Raw genomic sequence first — 17,134 nt, 5'->3', positions numbered from 1 at the left:
GTTTTGACCCTGAATGAATGGTTTACTAAGATGTGGAGAAGTGGGAAGAGAATCTTTAAACTGAGATGGGAAATCAGACCTTGTCCTACAATCTAGAGCTACTTCTTGTACTGCTGGTTCCTTCACCCTGGCTAGTTCTTTTTTCCCTGAATTTTACATGGAGATATTAGTGTTCAGCAAATACTGCACATCAGAGGCAATAGGTGAAGGAAGACAGTCTTCATAAAGGAAAGCCGTGGGTCCAAGAGAGCCCCAAGTCAGAAGACCTGAGACTTAGTCCTTGTGGTTTACACTGTGGATCATGAGGCCAACCACTTTCTATTGACTCTGGGCCCTTGTTTCTCCCCATTAAAATAAAGTTGTTGCCCTTCTCAGCTCCCACCCCCACCCTACCCCAGTGGGAAACAATCTCAGGAGCTTCTGCTTTGGCAAGATATTCAGTGCAATTCTTTTGTTTATGACTCTTGTCTAATACTTGTAAAATGCCACACGTTTCCTGAGCTGTGACTGTTATCACTTACTGTAACACTGTTTTCCATCAGCTCCCAGCTCAAAGCCAGGGTGGCAGCCACAAGTGAAAGATCCCACTGTGTTCACACAGTGATGGCTGCAGGGAGCAAGCCCTTCAGCACACTCATTTATGTCTGCAGAAAAAGACACACAAGAGTGGGGTCTTCAGAGCTGGAATTAAGACTTGTCTGTAAACTATAAAAACGAACTAAAGCATCCCCTCTCCCAACATCAACCATGACAGTAAAATACCACATAGGCTCCATATTTGCAAATAAACCAACTGCTAATGAAACTAAGTCTAGTGGTGGTTTTATCTTCTCAAACACTTCTTTCTATTAGAACCTATTAGAGTCTATTAGTTTGAAGAAAGAGAAAATAAATAAAAATAGAGTTTTTCTATCCCCTAATAATACAGGTAGAAGTCACTGTAATTTGTCTTTATAAATATACATCAAATTCTTAAACAAAAAATGGTAACTCTCTGATTTAAGGCAGTACAAGTGGCCACACACAAGGCAGATTTGGGGTTTTTATATGTAGCCTTCTAAGGTGTAGGTTGTACACATGATTGTCACAGGGTAGTACCATTCAAACACTGGTGCACTCTCTCTCAACACTGATAGCTAAGTTATTCAGTGTAACATCATTTCGTGGCCCAGACAGTCCCTGCTCCTTCCCTTTAAATGGATGTGTCTCACCATCACTTTCCCAACAAGAACTTCCTCCTTGTATTATCCTACATATCACACCCTGGACTGTTAAGAGAAATACTCATTCTTCTGAGGTATTTGTAAAACTCTAAGTAAGCAATAACTTTGGGGATAGACTTTCTAGGAATAATGCATCAAATATTAAAATAAAAACTTGAAACAGATTTTGTATAGATAAACACAGGCATATGTATATATCTATATACTTATATAGTTGTCATTTTTTCACAAATATTTCATAAGGTCTTATTCTGTATTAGATGCTGAGCAAGGTAGGTGCTATGTAAACAGAGGACCACAGCAGAAATGTTCTCTGTCAGTAAAGTATGCTACCACAACCCACAGAAAATTTTACCTTAGTTTTGGCTTAAAGAAAAAAAACACAACACTAATTTTTATGTCTAATTCCTTTTCAGTTTATCAAAGTGTTTATCAGTTCCGTAAGTCAGGAAACATTCTGTATTTTCTTAATTAATCCAAACAAACTGTTTCTCATTTCATGGAAATGTCATGATAAAAATGAAAGATTCTGTGATTTCTCAGAAGTTATTAAAACAAAGGCAGTCCCACAGGAGTGACTTCATTTATCAGTTCTGGTCATGAAGTAATTTATCACTTTCATCTCTGAATTGAAGTATGTCTGTTTTGCTATTTCTAGGAACCAGAAACATGTAACCTTGTATTTACAGAGTTTCTTTCTTTTTGGTTTTAATTATTCCTAACTTCTGAGAGCTCTCATTTGCACATACATGCTTTTCAAAGGTTATCCACATCTTCTGTAGCCTATAATGAAAAACTCCCTGTGTGGTTATAGAAAGTCTGAAATATTAATTCTGGAATTCACTTCAGAATGAAAAACAGAAAATAAAAAGCATTAAGTCTGAAATTGCACCGATTGTTTTTTTGGTAACTAAAAATTTCACTGAATTTTTATAATATCATAAAAATTCTTTTCAAAATGATCAACTAAGAGATAAATGTTCCTTTTTAAGCACAAATGAAAACACCTTTCTCCTAGCTGTTCCGACTATTCAAAACTGAATTACCACAAAATTTCAAATAATTATCCAATTAATCCATCAGCTTCAACTTCGTACCTACACAGGCCTTTTTGTCTTCAGACAGCTGGAACCCTGGGTGACAGGCACACCTGGCCACGCCATTCTCATTCTGACAGATGTGGGCGCATCCATTCCCTCCTGTGCAGGGGTCCATCTCTAAAAGTAATTAAGCAGTGATAGTTTGTAATTCATTTACTTTACAAAAAAAGATACGCAGAACAGAAGTGTGGAGAAAGGTAAAAGAGACCTGGGGCCATACAGTTTCTCACATAAAGATAGTAAGGACTCTGGAAAGTCTTTCCCCACTTTCAGATGAAAGTAATCCAACCAAAGGTTTCCCATTTTGTGATCTGAATTCCCCAAAATAAACAAATTCAAATATGGATCAAGGTCAAAGAACTGGCTAATTTTACTCTTCTCAAAAGTACATCTGCTGTACAGGTCAGCAGGAACTCCTCCACACACCTTTGCACTCTTTTCTCCTTCTCACCACCTTTTCCATCCCTTTGAGCAGCTGTGGTCCTCAGATAAGCCTTTCACATCCTCTGGATCTCCTCTGCCTTTGGATAAGCAACCATAGGGTGAGGAGAAGGCCAACTAGAGCAACATGTATTAGCTTCAGCTGCCATGGAGATGAAATAAAGAAGTTCAGATCCCCCTTGAATTAGCCAGCTGACCTCCTTCTCCCCCAGCTTGCCCTTGTCATAGTCAGTCAGTCATATTCTCTGGAAGTCCACACTAATGTGAAGGCACACATCCTATCAGCGGTACCTTCTCACAGAGCTTACTTGTTGAATGGATGGCTTAAGAAATTCTTGTCTGACTCTGTGAATCAGCCTTATCTACATGACAGGCTGCTGGGGTGGGAACTTCCACTCCTGCCCAATCCCCCTTTCCATTTTAAAGATAAAGCAGAATATAAAATGCAGAACAATAAATAAAGCTTATCCTGTCCCCATATTCACTCAGTTTCAATGCAACTACTACCATACATTAATATAAACGTTTTCATTAGTTTCCAGTAAATCCTTCCAGACTTTATGAGAATATAACTGATGCTAATATCTATCTACCTATCTATCTATCTATCTATCTATCTATCTATCTATCTATCTATCGCAGATGCAATATACATTGTTCTGCTCCTTGCTTTTAGGTAAGGAGAGACTGAAATGAATTTGTAGAACAATTTGGGGGAGTATTGCATTTGAACAATAACTTATCTGATCCATGAACTCAGAAGGTCTTTCCATTTATTTTAGTATCTGGCTTATTTCAACAACGTTTTAGAGTTTTCATCACATAATTTTTGAACATCTTTTGTTAAATGTGTTCCTATGTATTTTATCCTTTTGGATGCTATTGTAAATAGAATTAGTTTTAAAGTCTACTTCTAGATTTTTTCATTACTAGTGTATAGAAATCCAATTGATTTTTATTTTTATCCTGAAATTTAGTTGAATTTTTTAACTAGTTCTAAAAGTTTTTTTAAGGTGGATTTCTTTTCTTTCAATGCAGGATCTGAGCTTTGTCTGTGACCTACACCACAGCTCATGACAATGCTGAATCCTTAACCCACTGAATGAGACCAAGGGTTGAACTCACAACCTCATAGTTCCTAGTCAGATTCATTTCCACTGCACTACAATGGGAACTCCCAAGATGGATTTTATTTTATTTTTTTTGTCTTTTGTCTTTTTAGGGCCACACTCATGGCATATGGAGGTTCCCAGGCTAGGGGTCAAATTGGAGCTACAGCTGCTGGCCTAAGCCACAGCCACAGAAATACCAGATCCAAGCCATGTCTGCAACCTATACCACAGCTCACGGCAATGCCGGATCCTTAACCCACTGAGCGAGGCCAGGGATCGAACCCACAACCTCATGGTTCCTAGTTGGATTCGTTTCTGCTGCACCAAGATGGGAACTCCCCCTAAGATTTCCTGTTACATGATCCTGTCACCTGCAAATAGAAATATCCTTACTTCTTTCTTTCGAATCTGGAGGGCTTTTATTTTCTTGCCTTTTTTGCTCAGACTGGAACTTATAGTACAAAGTTGGATAGAAGTGGCATTAACAGATATCCTTATTTTGTTCCTGATTATATGGGGAAAGCTTTCAGTATTGCACTATTAAGTGTAAAGTTAGCTGTGTGTTTTCCATAGTTTTAATTTATCAGGTTAAGAAAGTTCTCTTCTATTTCTAGTTTGATGAGTTATTTCATCATAAAGGGAAGTTGGATTTTGTCAAGTATTTTTTTCTGCATCTACTGAGATGATCAGACAGATTTTGATAAGATATATTAATTGATTTTTCAGATGTTGAACCCATCTAGATTTCCTGAGATAAATTCTAGTTGATCATAATATATAATCCCTTTTATATATTGTTAGATTTGGTTTACTAGTAATCTGTTGAAATTTTTTACATTATATGCAAAAAGGATATTGGTCTGCAGTTTTTTTTCTTGTGAAATCCTTGTCTGGTTTTGGTATCAGGGTCTCTGGTCTCATGGAATGACCCAGGAATTGTTCTCTCCTTTTCTGTATTTTGAGATAATTTATGAAGAATTAGTATTAACTCTTCTTTAAATGTTTGGTATAATTCATCACTGAAACCATCTGGGACTGAGTTTTTCTTTTCTTTGTTTTTAGTGTTTGCTGATTTTTTTTAATTATCAAAGTATAGTTGATTTACAATGTTTCATCAAGCTCTATTGTACAACAATGTGATCCAATCACACACATTTCCCTGTGCTATATAGTAGAATCCTATCACCCACCCATTCCAAATATAACAGTCTGACCTTTTCTTTATAAGAAGCTTTACAATTACTAGTTCTATCATGCTCTCTTTTTTTCCAGGAGGATGTGAATAGATCACATGAAAACATTACACCATTTTATTTTTTTACCTTTATAAAAAATTAAAATACAATTATGTCTATCCAGGTATATAACATAGATATTTGACAATTAAATACATTACAAAATGATCACCATGATAAGTCCAGCTTTCCTTGTTATATGTCTAACCAGATTTCTTTAAAAATCAATTTCTGTAGTTCTTGCCATCGTAGAAATTTGTTCATCTAAATTATCTAATATGTTGTGATACAGTTGTTCACAGTCTTACCTTATTCTTTATTTATCTTCTTAGCGTAGTGGTGATATCCTTCTTTTATTCATGATTTTAGTAATATGAGTTGTCTCTATTTTTTTCCTTTGTCAGTCTAGCTAAATGTTTATCAATTCTATTGATCTTTGCAAAGAACCAAATTCTGCATGTATTAATTTTGTCTCATTTTTCTATTATCTATTTCATCAATTTCTATAGTAATCTTTATTATTACCTTCCTTCTTTTCTTTCCTTTCCTTGTCCTTTTTCTCCTCGTCTTGCTTTTGCCCAGTATTAGACTTTTAAGCAACTCCTTACATTCAAATATACAGATTCAGTTTGTCCCTAACTTTACAGAAAAAATAAAACTTGCTGAACCCTTTTGGATTTTCTTGTTTTCTTCATTGTAGCTGTATGTTTTGTCACAGGTTAAGCAAAAGATGTTGACCTACACCTTCATGTTTATACCAGAAACTTACTTTCTTTAATCCATATTCTCTTAAGACAATGGGATAGGTAGCTTCTCTCTTAACCCCGAAAAGTGAAGGGTCAGTTCCACCACGTGAAAGATTATAAAGTAGATTGCATTTATCTTTGCTATGTTCTCATTGACCACTACCTCTAGGAACCTCTTCTGTAAATTTAGTTTATCTTCTATTGCCCTTAATGGCTTCCTTATGCCCAAGGTCTCCAACCATGACGGGTTACCCTTCCAGAAAACAGCTACATATCACCTCCCTAGAGCAAGCCATTGTATGGTCAAAAGTCCCTTTTGTTTTGGAAATGGGTTTTAACTGTGAACTTAACACATATGGATTGGACTCTAAAAAATAAATCACCTACAATAAAGCATTTGATTATAAACTTTCAGTGTTTATTCTCAGATGCAGAACATAGGAGGACATGTGAAAGTACCATGTGGGACACAAGGTTATTTTCAGTTCAAGATTCTAATGCTTCTTTTGAGTTTAGAATTAATGCACAATGCCCTTTACATAATAGTTAAATGGGGCCTGTTCAAATATGGCTTGTGACACTGAAAGGTTAACCATGACTGGGCTTTCATTCTACCATACACAATTTGAAAACGAGGTAAAAATACATGAAATAACTATTTGTAGATATTAAAATGTATAGGAAGTGGAACCTGAGCAAAGAGAAACAAAGCTAAATTATTGCTGAGTTTTGCTGGAGGCAATTTCTAGATTACAGCACAAGAAAGAGAAAAAAAAGGAGAGCTCAATGATCTTCCTAAATCGAAGACACAGATCACAGTTCATGACTGTTAAGGAAAGTAGAATTTGTGTAGTACTGGAAAGAGGTTAGGGTGGCAGGATAGTGTTACATAGAGAAAAAACCTCCAGAAACCTATACAATGATCCATAAGAATACCATATCTGAAGTAAAAGTTTCACTAAATGGGACTAACAGCAGACTAGATTAAGATAAATTTATGGAACTTGAAAAACTTAGCAGTAAAAATTATATAAAATGAAGAACAGAAAGGAAAAAAAACAGCCTAAAATTTGAATAAAGAAAGTGTGGGTGACCAGTAGGGCAATATTGAGAAGACAGTATCGAGTACTTTGAATTTTAGAAGGAGATTCTCTAGTCGAAGAACCAGGAAAGAGGCAGCCTAGCAAGATAGCAAACTTTTACAAAACTACTGCTCTGCTGTAGCCAAACAACATTAAAAAAAAAAAAAAGGAGCCACAATATGCCCATGACACCAGAGATTAAGAGGCAAGCCTACGATATTGCCCTCACTAGGCAGTAATGAGGTGTTCCCCGCCCCTTCCTTGGGTGGTACCAGAGAAAGCTTTTGGAGAGTCAAAACTTTCACCACCACTCAGTGATAATGAGGCCACTCCATCCTGAGGCCCATAACAGCCATGTGGGAATTGTAAAAAGGCACATATATACCTCCTAGCCAAATGGCATCAGTGGAAGCCTATTGGAGAGGTAAACTCCCATCCCTGTGCAGAAGTAAGGAGGCATACACTACTCAGGAGTCCTCAGACACCAGATAGAAAACCTGGACTTCTATCCCCATTGGCCAATAACAAGGCGGCATTCCTGCCCCTACTCCTTCCAGAGTTGTGTCAAAGAAAGCCAACGAAAATAGAAGATTTAAATAAGATCCAGAGTCTCACTATGTAATACACAAAATGTCTAGTTTTCAATAGAAAATCACTAATAATATCAAAAATCAGAAAAAAACTCAAAAGGATTTTAAAAATCAATAAATGCCAACATTAAGATGTTAGAGATCTTAGAATTATTTAACAAAGATTTTAAAGTCACAATTATAAAAAAGTTCCAGTGAGTAATGACATACATGCTTAAAACAAATAAAATACAGTTTCAGCAAAAAAAAATAGAAGACACAAAGAACAAAATGGAATTTTTAGAACCAAAGAACCCCCCAAAAAACTGAAATAAAATATCAATGGAAGGTCCCACTGTGCCTCAGCAGTCATGAGCCCAACTAGTATCCATGAGGATGAGAGTTTGATCCCTGGCCTCGTTCACTGGGTTAAGGATACAGCATTCCTGTGAGCTGTGGTGTAGGTCACAGACATGGTTCAGGTCTGGTATTGCTGTGGCTATGACATAGGCGGGCAGCTGCACCTCCAATTTGACCCCTAGTCTGGGAACTTCCATATGCCATGTGTGGAGCCCTAAAAAAAGACAAAAAAAAATCAATAGATGGGCTGAAAAGCACAATGGAAGTGAAAGAATGAAAAATCAGCACATGGAAGATAGAACAATAGAAATTAATGAACTGAAAAACTCTACTCAATAACAGCAAAATACACATTCTTGTTAAGTGACCATAGAACATACACCGAGAAAGACTACATTCTTGGCAATAAAACAAACCTCTAAAATTTAAAAGAATTGAAATAAGATATAATGTTTTCTCTGAAAACAATGGAAAAATTGACAAATTAATAACAGAGATTATAGAAAAATCTTTAGTTCCCAGTAGTGCTACACAGCAATACCTCACTGCTAATCCAATCCAAAGGCAATAGTCTGCTTCTATTAAGCCCAGACTCCCAATCCATCCCACTCCCTCCTCCTCCCCCTTGACAACCACAGTCAGTTCTTCAAGTCAATGATTTTCTTTTCTGTGGAAAGGTTCATTTGTGCCATATATTAGATTCCAGATATAAACACACAGAAACTAAATGAGGCACATCTTCTATGTAATTCATAGGTCAAAGCGGAAATCTCAAGGGAAAAAAATTACACACCAAGCTGAATAAAAAATAAAAAATAAATACCAAAAACTTGAGGATACAATTAAAGCAGTACTGGGAGTGAGAGGGAAAGGGAGAAGGAAAGAGAAAGAGTGAAATAGAGAGAAAAAGAGATGGATTTGTAGTACTAAATGCATTGGAAAAGGTCTCAAATCAATAATCTAAGCTCCCACCTCAAGAACACAGACTTAGAAGAACAAAACAAATCTAAGGAAAGTAGAATGAAGAAAATAATAAAAATGAGACCAGAAAGCATTGAAATTAAAATCATAAAAATATAGAGAGTATTATTGAAATGAAGAACTGGTTCTTAAAATAGATCAATAAAACTCATAATAGTGACTGACAAAATAAGAGAAGATACAAATTACCCATATCAGATATGAAAGAGGATATTACTATAGACTTCAATGATACCAAAGTATAATAAGGCACTACTACAAACAACTCTGCACATATAAATTTGGCAACTTTGACAAAATGGCCTAATTCTTCAAAAGAAATACAAAAACCTACAATTCATTCACATGGAACAGAGACTATGTATAGCCCCATAACTCTGAAAAAATTAATTCATAATATAAATACTCCCCAGTAAGAAATCTCCAGGTACAGATTGTTTCACTGAATAATTCTACCAAACATTTAAGGAAAAATTAATATTGACTCTACAATTCTCTCCAGAAAATAGAAGATGGAATATTTTACAGTTTAAGAAACTAGTACTATACTGATATCAAAGCTCAGCAAATATAGTACCTAAAAAAAGAAACAAAAAGAAGAAAAAGAATACTATTGACCAATATCACTCATCAATAAAAATGGAAAAGTCCTTTACAAAATTTTACAAATAGAATCCAGCAATATATGTACACAAATTATGCAACATGACCAAATAGGGATTATTGCAGAATGCAAGGCTGGTTCAATATTCAAATCAATCAATGAAATTGTTCATATTTACAGAACAAAGAACAAAGTTCATATGCTCATATCAGTCAATGTCAAAAAAAAATTGACATAATTTAACACATATTCATGATAAAAAGAAATTGGGAATAGGAATTTCCTCAATTTGCTAAAGCACATATACAAGAAACCTCCAACTAACACTGTATTTAATGATAAAAACCAAATTATTCACACCTAGGATTAGGAACAACACAAGAATGTTGATTCTTTTTTTTTTTTGTCTTTTTTTGTCTTTTTAAGGCTGCACCCATGGCATATGGAGGTTTCCAGGCTAGGGGTCTAATCGGAGCTGTAGCCTCCAGCCTATACCACAGCAACGCCAGATCCGAGCTGTGTCTTCGACCTACACCACAGCTCATGGCGATGCCAGGTCTTTAACCCACTGAGCAAGGCCAGGGATAGAAACCACAACCTCATGGCTCCTAGTCGGATCCATTTCCACTGTGCCACGATGCAGACTCCAAGAATGTTGATTCTTACTGCTCTATGCAACATGGTGCTAAAAGTTCTAGCTGGTGTAATCAAGCAGGAAGAGGACATAAAAGGATTATAAATTACAGATAAAGAAATAAAAATATTCCTATCTGCATATGACATGACTGTCTGAAAATCCTATAGGATCTACAAACTTGAACTAAAATGTGAGTTCATCAAGTTAGCAGGAGAGAATAAATTGGATTTGCATATATTATTAATGTACACACAGATGGTGAAATTAAAAAGGGAAAACATCTACAATCACTCACTTACAGGACACATACTATACCTTTGAATATATTACACAGAATTCTTCAAAGGCAGGGACCTGGCTCATACACATTTATATGCTCATATATCTAGAATCTATATAGAAGAAGGTACTGCATAAACTGGGGTTTGTTAGAAAGAGGATGCAGCGCTCAGAATTTGGTTTCAGGTATTGGTCTGTCAGTTGCTGGAAAATCAAGTGCTACATTGAATGACACTCATAGTAACACAGTGGTCGACTCTAGATGCATAGGAGCGAATAGGACCATAACCTTGTCCTCCTGGAACATATATTCTGCTGGGTGAAGTAGAGAGTTTATGAGTAAATCAATAAGAAATATAATCGCGGATTATTGTGAGTGCTGTGAAGGAAATAAAAGGGATTATGTGAGAGTCAATAGCTGAAGAGGATAGCCTGATTGGAAAAAAAGAATTTGGGCAGAGGTCTCAAGACAATGAGGTAGAAAAGGCAGAGCATACCCAGAGAGCAATAGGCAAACCTCTTTGGCTGCCCACATAAGACACTGTGGTCCACAGCAAGGATTCTAGAATTAATTTAAGCTCAGTAGTAAGGCATTGATGATTTTAAAAGAAGTGGTAGAGTCAAAAGTATAATTCCTATGTCTCTTGAATCTTGGTTCAATAATCCTTTTCACTTTAGTAAAGATTGTTAAAATATATGTATTTATTAAGAAAATGCTTCATTTCTAAAGGTAGCTCTGAAGCCACACAGGATAAAATCTTTCACTGACTTTGAAATCTAAAATCTCTTGGTATCTTTCATTCTTATGCCCAGTTAAAGCATTTCAAATTCAGAAGAAATTGTTTCCTTTTACTTCCTGTGCATCTTGAACATAAATAAGAATGTAATTTGGATTATGAGTTGGCATGGATTTCACTAAATATGTTGGTTTAACAGTAGTTTAAAATAATATGTTTATCTTGAATAGCTCAAATTCTGGCTAGAAATCATTTTATTTTTTTTATTTTTTATTTTTTTTTTTGTCTTTTGTCTTTTTTTTTTTTGTTGTTGTTATTGTTGTTGTTGTTGCTATTTCTTGGGCCGCTCCCGCGGCATATGGAGGTTCCCAGGCTAGGGGTCGAATCGGAGCTGTAGCCACCGGCCTACGCCAGAGCCACAGCAACTCGGGATCTGAGCCGCGTCTGCAACCTACACCACAGCTCACGGCAACACCGGATCGTTAACCCACTGAGCAAGGGCAGGGACCGAACCCGCAACCTCATGGTTCCTAGTGGGATTCGTTAACCACTGCGCCACGACGGGAACTCCTGGCTAGAAATCATTTTAAAGACTTGATCATTAGTCACAATTTTGGAAAATGTTTAAGTAAAATAAAACAATATATGTTTTATTTTATGTATTCCCAGTATAATTTAAAACCTTAGTTAGGTTTTTAACAAATATGACATAAAAATATGATTTAAACATTTAGAACTGGGTTATGATTACAATATTTATTTTATAAAGCAAATTTTCTACCTGGTGAAATAGAAATGTGTAAAATTAAACACATACCTATCTTGCAAATTAAATTAGCCAATTTATACCTTTGAATTTTTAGAAAAATATTTCCTAGAATCTGTACAAATGGACATTGAGGCAGGTAAATGTTATTTAATCATAATTAGTGACACAAATTTTTAGCTCAACACCAGAATTTTTCCCCCTTAATGGTGCTCTATGACACTTCCTCAGATTTTCCAGTGGCCAATCTTTTGACAGTTAAAGACAGAAGGATTAAAGATGTCATGGACAGGATCTGACTACTTCCATTCCTAGTCTTAAAACCTTGCAACACTCTCAGGTAACACTTTCTCAAAATAACTTTCTCAAAAGCACATGTTGGTAAACCCCATGCACATCCTCATAGGCCCTGGGGTATTAGAGCCCCTTGATTTCATCTCTCTCCAGATTCTTTCTCACTTCTTGATTTTCAAAGATGCCTCAAAGCCTGTGATTCTATTTGTAAGGTTGAAATATCTATGTTTAAGAAAGTCGCCCTGTGGCTAAACAATGCACATCTTCATATATGAGGGTACATTAGCATTTTATCAGGGAATTTGTTCTAGTCCAAGAAATATAATATTAATCAAAATTACTTGGATATATGGCAAGGAAATATTCACTGTAAAATCCCAATAGCTTCCTTAATTGTTAATATTTGAAACATATCAGTTCTCTATTTGTGCATTAATTCTATATAGAAGATTTCTGTGACCATGGCACTTCTCTTCTCTAGACCTACTCCTAATCATCTTTCAAAATTTAACTTAGATATCATCTCCTCTTAAAAGTTTTTAGTGGGAGTTCACATTGTGGCTCAGGGAACCATGAGATTCCCTGAATCCAACTAGGAACCATGAGATTGCAGGTTTGATCCCTGGCTTTGCTCAGTGGGTTAAGGATCTGGCTTTGCCATGAGCTATGGTGTAGGTCACAGACACGGCTCAGATCTGGCATTGCTGTGGCTGTGGCCTAGACCGGTGGCTACAGCTCAGATTAGACCCCTAGCCTGGGAACCTCCATATGCCATGGGTACAGCCCTAGAAAAGACAAGGAAAAAAAAATTCTTTTTATGAAGCCCTTTAAGCAGTTTATGTGCTTTTTACTGGGGTTCCTGTAATATGTTATGCACATTTTTACTACTGTGCACTCATTATACATTTGTCTCCCCCACCAAACTATGAGCTTCTTGAAGGCAGGGAATTTTGATTTTTGTACCAAAGCACTTTTCATTTCCAAGTCCATGCCTGGCATATCATAAGAAGTTGGAAATGTCCCCTGCGGGATGGAAATGAATGACAAAGCAACACATGAGAGAATGGTGAAGATAAGCTGATTTTCTACCTGGTAAAATACCAAATGACTATCCCAAGCCTGAAAGAAACCCTCAAAGCAAAAAATGAGATAAAACAATCATTTGGCACATGCTCTTTAAAAAGAGACAGAAAACCCCCCAAACCTTTAGAATTCCTTTTTAAGTTTGGCTCATTACTAATATTATTCATTTCCTACTCACTGTATCTATAAAGTCCCTCAGAGAGTCAAGATTTATTTCTCGCACAGCATTATGGATCCCTTTCATCTAGTCCTAGATAAAATGCAAGAAATCTATTTAGTTCATGGAGAGAAGTACGCCTGCCGTCGGAGCTTCTCCATGCTTAATGAACTGCATGTTCACTTGAAAGGCTAATCCCAACCAACTAGAGTTAGGGCCATTATGAGGCTTACAAGGGCACTCAGACATGAAATGCTGGCTAAGAATCTAACTGAGATTCATAATTGACAGCATCCCGGTTTATAGGACAGGGAGATTGTATTCATCAAAGTACAATATAAGACTTTGTATTGACTGAATGGAGAAACTAGCCACATCTTCCTATGCTGCTACAGTTTAGTCTAGCTGTCAATTTGGCAGTTCCTGGGTTGCAAATTGTGGACACTATTGCTTAACATTCATGTCTGCTTCACATCCCAGCAGTGGCAGTTCACCATCTACAATCATGTTTCCTAACTGCAGTCCAGCTCAGCTGGAGAGCCAATTTCCAACACAATTGCAGCCAGCTCTGACAAGAGGTCTGGTAGTCAAATGCCACATTCTCTGAGGTACTTGGAGACTATCTGCTTTGTGAAGAATTGATAGATGCAAGGAGAAAACCAATGGACAGGAAGTAAACTTTTTTTAAAATTAAGTATATTATTAAAGAAATTCTGTTTTCCCTCAGAATTGTTATAATAATTATTTCCTAGAATATTCATGTTGACATTTTAATATGTTAAACTTTCAAAACAGCATAGAGAAAAGATCAAAGAGACATGAATTTGCAACCTGCTGAACCAAGGCTGCTGGTTCTTTGACCTTGGGACAGTCACTTGACTTCTAGGAGCTTTAAGCCCTTTTTCTGTAAAACAAGCCTAATAACAACCATTTCATGGAATTGTTGTGAGTATTAAGTGAAATAACATATGTAAAGTAACTAACACGGTATCTAGACAATTGTAGGCACTCAACAAATATTAGGCTTTATTAGTGAAAATATTGTAAGAGAGGAATTGAAGTGGATAAAAGGATAATAAGCTAACATCAGATGGAGAGATTCTGGAATTTAATATATTTGAAGTAAAACAACTGTGATGAAATCCAGAGGGTATTCAGGTTTGTGGATAGCTAAACCCGACTGGAGTTGAGGAAATTTAAAAAAATCTTTATGTAGGGAGTTAAAAGGATTAAGTCAAATACTAAAATTAGCAAAGATTTACAAAATTCCTACTAAGTGTAAGATACTATGAGAGAAAGATAAATAAGGTATTCCCACTGCCCTCCTGGAACCCACACTATGTGGGGAGGTGTATACACAAATGGGAAAAAATGTGGAAAGAGAAGATCAAGTATTAGAACAAGAACCAGACCAGGAAAGAATAGGGTCTCAAAATCCAAGGGAAGAGATTTTCAAGAGTAAAGTCAAGTGCAAGCTGGGTCAATTGCTGAGGTGAGAGTCAAAATAAAGGGCTAGCATGTTACAAGCGCTTCCCTTTAGTTTCAGGAGCTTATCACATATTTCAGTACATCATTCAAGTATAGAAGAAAAAGTTTTGAATGGTAGCAGGAAACAAGGAGACAACCTGAAGAGATAATAACTCTAAGCTACATTTGGAAATCTTTAATAAATATTCATTATGATTATGGATTAATAATCATTAAAATTATGGATAATATATGCTTAATATGTTCCAGGAACTGTTGTGTTTTACGTGCATTTATTCATTTAATCCTCAGTGAGGTAGGTAAAACTTAAATATCTGTTTTAAACTTCAAACTCAGGAGGCTGGATACAGAAATGTTTCTTAACTCCTACGCTATGCTGGAGGAGAACAAGTCTGGGTTGTCTTGTGACAGCTGTAGAGGTGGGATGCTTACAAAGATAGGTTTTAAAGGGCAGTGTACCCAGATGATGAGGTCTCCAGATTATAAGAGAAAAAGAGACAGGATAAAAGTTGGACAACAATGATAAATATAGAGGACAGACAACCAACAGGGATATGGGACTTTTGTTCCTGGGAGATGGGGGAAATGGCATTAAAGAAAAAATTGAGAGTGTGTAAGAATTGATGTCTAAAACTCAGTAAGCAACGTTGGGAGCCAACAAAGTGAGGCCCGGAGAAAGTTGCACTGGATAGAGTACATGTGGTTTAATCACAAGATTTGATGTCATCAATAACTGAATGCCTGTCCGGACTCTGTCAAGGAACAGCTCTGTAACTCTGCAGTTGAAAATGTACATCTCTGCATTAGGGTTCTAGCAAAAATTTTTGTGAGTCAAGCAACTTACTAAGCACAGATGCATCATTTATTTAACCTTCATTCACAATCTTATGACATATGTATGATTATTATGCCAAATCCCAGATGAGGAAATACTAATGAGTTTAAATTAACAGTTCAGATTCACAGTGAATGAGGGGGCTGAGATTCCAACCCAGATCTATCTGGTCCCATAGTCCTTTATACCACTAGATAGTACTGCTTCTTTAATAACAATGTGTTACCAATGAGATGAAACAGGTTTGAGGATTTTGAACACAGCCCACAATGATGGTGCATAAATAGGGGTAACTGTGACAACACCAAATTACTTCACCATCAGCCAATCAGAGAATTGTGCACAAGCTGATCACTTACCCTGCAGTCCCCCTCCATCACCTGACTTTTAGAAATGCTGTACAATTTTGGTTTGGGGAGCTAGGCTTTTTTTCAGGGCATGAGCCACTCACTTCCTTGCATGGCCCTGCCATAAACTTCTTCTCTCTGCTCCAAACTCCAAAGTTTCTGTTAGTTTGGCTTCACCATGTGTCAGGCACACAAATTTGTGCTAATAGAGGAAAACAGGAGGTTGAGAACGATGGCAGCAGCAGCAGTTGGGGTAATCAGTCATTTGAAACAGAGTACAAGCATAGCACCAATCCCAAGGACCTCGCTGGAGTGATGCCTAGGGAAACCTTATCCCCAGGGTTGTGAGCAACTTTTTTAATGGGAGCACTGGTTAGGCATGTGGTTGAGGTAAGAGATGTGCAGAAGTGATTTAAAGAGAATTCAATAACATTGAATGGTCATTTCAAAAGGGAAAAACAATGAAAATGGATCTTCATTGCTTAGCTTTTCCTAAATATGGAAATTATTTCACAAGAGTTTTCCTTTAAATGATGTAGGAGGAATGGCAGAATACTGGTTTACAAATTGGGATACTACATTTTTTCAAGAAAAGGCAAATGTTCAAGTATATATAGAGATGACAGACCTTTTATTTTAATTTTTGGTTTGGAAAATGTTAAAATACAAAAAGCTCAAATCGTTTCCAAAGTGCTACTGTAGCTTAATATCTTCCATCAATAATTTCCATGTATAAAGGCATTTCCAGACATACCAATGCAGAAAACAGGCACACTTAGAAATTCCATTATAGCAGTGGTAGATATAATTCTTTGATGCATTTGCAAAAGGTACAGTAGGTCAACAAAGACCATTTGACTGCAATCCTTCAATATGTCATTTATTCAGCTTCTAGATGATCTCTGCAATTCAAAGGATTCAGGCAAACATTTCCTTAGGTCAAATATCATGAAAATAGAAAACACAGGACACTTTCCAGATCTGGACTACTCAGTCAACAAGCCCTTAGTGAAAACTTACTACATATGCAAAGTGCCTGTATCTTAAAGTTTGCCAAA

The 17,134-nt window shown here is 36.4% G+C and overlaps 1 protein-coding gene across 1 annotated transcript in view; it reads right to left on the bottom strand.

Moving 5' to 3' along the window:
- The window catches only part of LOC125110881 (multiple epidermal growth factor-like domains protein 6), a 587,667-nt gene that overhangs the window by 108,440 nt on the left and 462,093 nt on the right, over positions 1-17,134 (bottom strand). Inside the window, exons 8-9 of the mRNA XM_047752542.1 lie at positions 2,321-2,440; positions 522-644 (exon numbers count right to left, since the gene is read on the bottom strand). Coding sequence (XP_047608498.1) covers positions 522-644; positions 2,321-2,440 — 243 coding nt within the window. The remainder of the gene's footprint in view (positions 1-521; positions 645-2,320; positions 2,441-17,134) is intronic.

Source organism: Phacochoerus africanus, chromosome 1 (genome assembly GCF_016906955.1).
Source record: "Phacochoerus africanus isolate WHEZ1 chromosome 1, ROS_Pafr_v1, whole genome shotgun sequence".
NCBI lineage: Eukaryota > Metazoa > Chordata > Mammalia > Artiodactyla > Suidae > Phacochoerus > Phacochoerus africanus.
This window is presented reverse-complemented; position numbering and strand designations above follow the sequence as displayed.